The sequence below is a fragment of the Neltuma alba genome, unplaced genomic scaffold (genome assembly GCF_004799145.2).
Source record: "Neltuma alba isolate B1F8T4 unplaced genomic scaffold, ASM479914v2 tig00003861_pilon, whole genome shotgun sequence".
In the NCBI taxonomy this organism is placed as follows: Eukaryota; Viridiplantae; Streptophyta; class Magnoliopsida; order Fabales; family Fabaceae; genus Neltuma; species Neltuma alba.
In genome coordinates, this window is record NW_021633454.1 from 132,227 (window position 1) to 136,145 (window position 3,919).

Sequence of the window (3,919 nt, forward strand, 5' to 3'; positions counted from 1 at the left end):
TGCATTTGCATATCATTATTTTTTTTAAAATAAAATTTTCAAAAAAAAATCCTGATTTTATTTTAATTCTTTTTATTTATTTATTTATTTTGGCATACCTTGCATTTCATTTTGCATCCCTCCATTTGTACTTGAATCTTCATTTGTTTTTGCATTTTGTTGCTCTAATTTCTCTGTTGCATGCCCAGAGATAAAGAACCCTTACCCTACGATCCTGAGCTTGAAATAACTTTGAAGCAATTAAAGAAGAAAAAGAAAAAGGGTCAAAACAGTACAAGTGAATTTGCCTTAGAACACCATACTCCTAGTGCACCTAACCAAAATCTAGACATGGCAGATCGTATTGGTAATGTTGGTAATAATGGTGAAAATGATAGAAACAGAAATGGGGGTAATGGAGATAATAATGGTCATGGGGAAAATCATGTGCCTAGGAATAATGGTGAAGACCAGAGGAGTCTTAGAGAAATAAATAACTCTACTGTGAATTTTGATCCTCATGGTTTTTACAATTTTGATGCTAATTTTGAAATCAAAGGTAACTTGATTAATACTTTGCCTAAATTTTTTGGTCTTTCAGGTGATGATCCCTATGGACACATTGAAACCATGATGATGGTATGCTCCACTATGAAGCCACAGGGTGCAAATGTAGAGGAACTTTTGAGAAGAACGTTTCACTTTACCATGGAAGGAAAAGCCAAGGAATGGCTAAGAACTTTGCCCCAGCACTATGCTACACTTACCTGGGAGCAACTCAAGAACGCTTTTCTTGAGAAATTCTTTCCTGCATCTCGGTCCTCCAAGCTTAAGAAAGCTATCTTCGGAGCACAACAAGATGAAGGGGAGTCATTCTATGAATATTGGACTAGGTTCTTAACCATGATGTCTCGGTGTCCAAATCATCAATTGCCTAAGTCACAATTGGTTCAGTATTTCTATGAGGGTCTCTTGCCATACTATCAGAGGACTGTTAATGCTGCTGCTAATGGTTCAATTCTTGATCTTACTCCGCAAGGTGCCTGGGACCTCTTTGAGAAGACTGCCAAAAATGACCAACAGTATGGCACTAGAGATAGACAGTGTGTTAGAGAAGTTGCCTCATCCTCTTCTAATGATACACTTAAGCAGTTTATGGAGAAGATTGATAGGAGATTAGAGAAACTAGAGAGTGAAAGGGTTCCTAGACAATGTAATGCAATGGGAACTTCCCAAGCATTGGTAGCTCCTAGTTGTGATTACTGTGGTTCTCCTATGCACATAAGCAATGCATGTCCTTCAAGATACGAAGAAGTTTCTACTATGTTTCAGGGACGTCCTACCAACCAAAAATGGAATCCGTATTCCAACACATACAATGAAGGGTGGAGACAGAACCCTAACTTCAGTTGGAGGGATAATGATAACAGAGGGTCGAAACAATTTCAAGAGGGAACTAGTGGATTTGGTGCTTCTTCAAGCCACTTTCAAGAACCTTCAAGGATGGTCATTCCACTCCAGAATAATTCACTTTCTCAACCAAAGAGTGATGAGACCAATCAACTGTTGAAGAGTATGGCCGCCCAACTTAACAATATGGATAACCGGTTGAAAGAAGATAAAGCCTTGAATGATAGCCAATTTTCATCCATTGCCACAATTTTACAAAGGATGCAAGGTGATAATACAACCATTTGTAAGAAGTTGGAAGAGTTAGAGTTGAAGAACAATACTGTGACATCTCATCTAACTCAAGTGGCCAATACTATGAGTGATCTGCAAGCCAGAGGTGGAGGCATAACCTCTAATACAGTTATCAATCCTAAAGCCCTTAATGCCATCACTCTGAGAAGCGGAAGGAAAGTACACTTCACTGAAGAAGATGAAAAGGATATGGAAGAAGAAATAGAAACTGAGCCTGTTCCACATTCTACTACGCCAAGCAAGAAATCTGAGAGCTCTAAGGAAAGAGCATTGCTAGTTAACAGGAAAGAGCCTACTGAAGGGCAAGAAGAAGAAAAGAACCATACTGAAGTGGTTCCAGATGACAAGTGCACAACATTGGAGTATGATGAATCAAGCCAACAAGGAACTATCCTACATAAAGGTAAAGAGGTAAAAGTCAGTGATATTCCTTTCCCTCAATCTTTTCTCAATTCACAAAAGAAAATGCATAATGAACAACATGAGAATGAATTGATTGAGATGTTTAGTAAATTAGAGGTTAATATTCCTTTGCTTCAATTGATTAAGAAAGTGCCTCAATATGCTAAATTTTTGAAAGATTTGTGCACTAATAAAAGAAAATTTAAGCCGCATGACAAGGTTCAGTTAGGGTTGAATGTATCTGCTATGTTTAAATCCCCTCTCCCGGTCAAGTGTCAAGATCCAGGTTCCTTTACTATACCCTGCACCATTGGTAAGAGTACTATTCCCCATGCATTATTAGACTTAGGAGCTGCTATCAATGTGATGCCTAAGTCAGTTTACGAGTCTTCAGGGGTTAATATTCTTAAGCCAACAAATGTAGTACTCTAACTTGCTGATCAGACCATTAGGTATCCACACGGAATACTTGAGGACATCTTAGTAAAAGTGAAAGACCTAGTCTTTCCAGCTGATTTTTATGTGTTGGATATAGCTAGTGAGTCTAAGGGTAATGGTTCTTTGATACTAGGTAGACCCTTCTTGATGACTGCAAATACTAATATTAACTTGCCAAGAGGGACTATTACTATGTCAGTGGGAGATCATTATGTGCATTTCAATATTAAAGATTCCATGAAAAGATTGTATGAAGATAATTCATTGTTTGGTGTTAGTGTTATTGATGCTTTGATTAATGATGCTTCTAGTGAACATGGGTTATCTCTTACACACGCTCACGCTGATGGTTATATGCTACCCCCCACTTCTCCATCCCATTCTTCTCCTTCCCCCATGCATGGTGATGACGTGAAGTACTCTACAGTTGCTCATGTGGATTGTACTCTTTCCACACCATGTACTTATGAAGTTAACACATCAGATGTTGCTCCTGTTTCTGATTCAAATTGGCTTGAGAAAGGTATTGTGGATGTTAATGCTACAGGTACCACTAGAGGGATTGAGAACTCAGTTGAGCTTACAACACAATTGATCATAGAGGTCAAGTCCCTACAAGCTACTGTTGCAGCTCTTGCCCATTCCAAAGCCAACAAGAAAAAGAAAAAGAAGCGGAAACAAGCCAGACTTGTTGAATCCATCTGCAAGCTAACCCTGGCTCATATGGTGATTTTGATAGTATTGAAGTACAGAGTGTAGAGTCTCAAGAAACAAAGACAGAAGAAGGAAAGTATAGACTCACATCTTATGACATCAGCCACCTCATTGGCCATCTCCAAATACTTGATGTTCCTATTGATGATCCGAAGTTCAAAAAAGATGAAAGAGTAGCATCATTGGCTGTTGGTGAGGCAGTTTGGGTCCAGTTCTCTAAATTCGAGACCCCAGACCATGAGACGAAAGCAAGATGGATCGGACCTGTGGTGATCACTTCTGTTTGCCCACATGAAAAGAAAGCAGTGGTGAAGATTGCTAAAGGGCAGCGAATGCGAGTGAAGTTGGATCGGCTCCGGCTTTACCATTCGAGTTATAAGCCCCCATAACTCGTCAGGTTGTCCCCTTCCTTCTCTTGATTCATTTTCCATGTTTTATGATTGCTCGTGATATCTGTTTAACATGTTTGTTTGATTTAAGTGTGGGGGAAGGGGTAATCCAGTAGGAAAAGGTAGATGTAGTTTTTTTTTTTTTATTCAATAAAATCTCTCATTTGTAGTTCTCTTACTCTTGTTGCTACTCTACATTTGGGCTATGCATTAGGGACAATGCATGATTTAAGTGTGGGGGAAGGTTTGGTATTTCTTAGTCCTTCTATTGCTTGCTGTGGTTCTATAACTGG

The 3,919-nt window shown here is 39.0% G+C and overlaps 1 protein-coding gene across 1 annotated transcript; it reads left to right on the forward strand.

Moving 5' to 3' along the window:
• The first annotated feature begins 330 nt into the window (after positions 1 to 330).
• On the forward strand, positions 331 to 2,517 carry LOC114742709 (uncharacterized). Its single transcript, XM_028930931.1, has one exon. It carries the CDS (start codon positions 331 to 333, stop codon positions 2,515 to 2,517), a length of 2,187 nt encoding a protein of 728 aa, XP_028786764.1.
• The last annotated feature ends 1,402 nt before the right edge of the window (positions 2,518 to 3,919 follow it).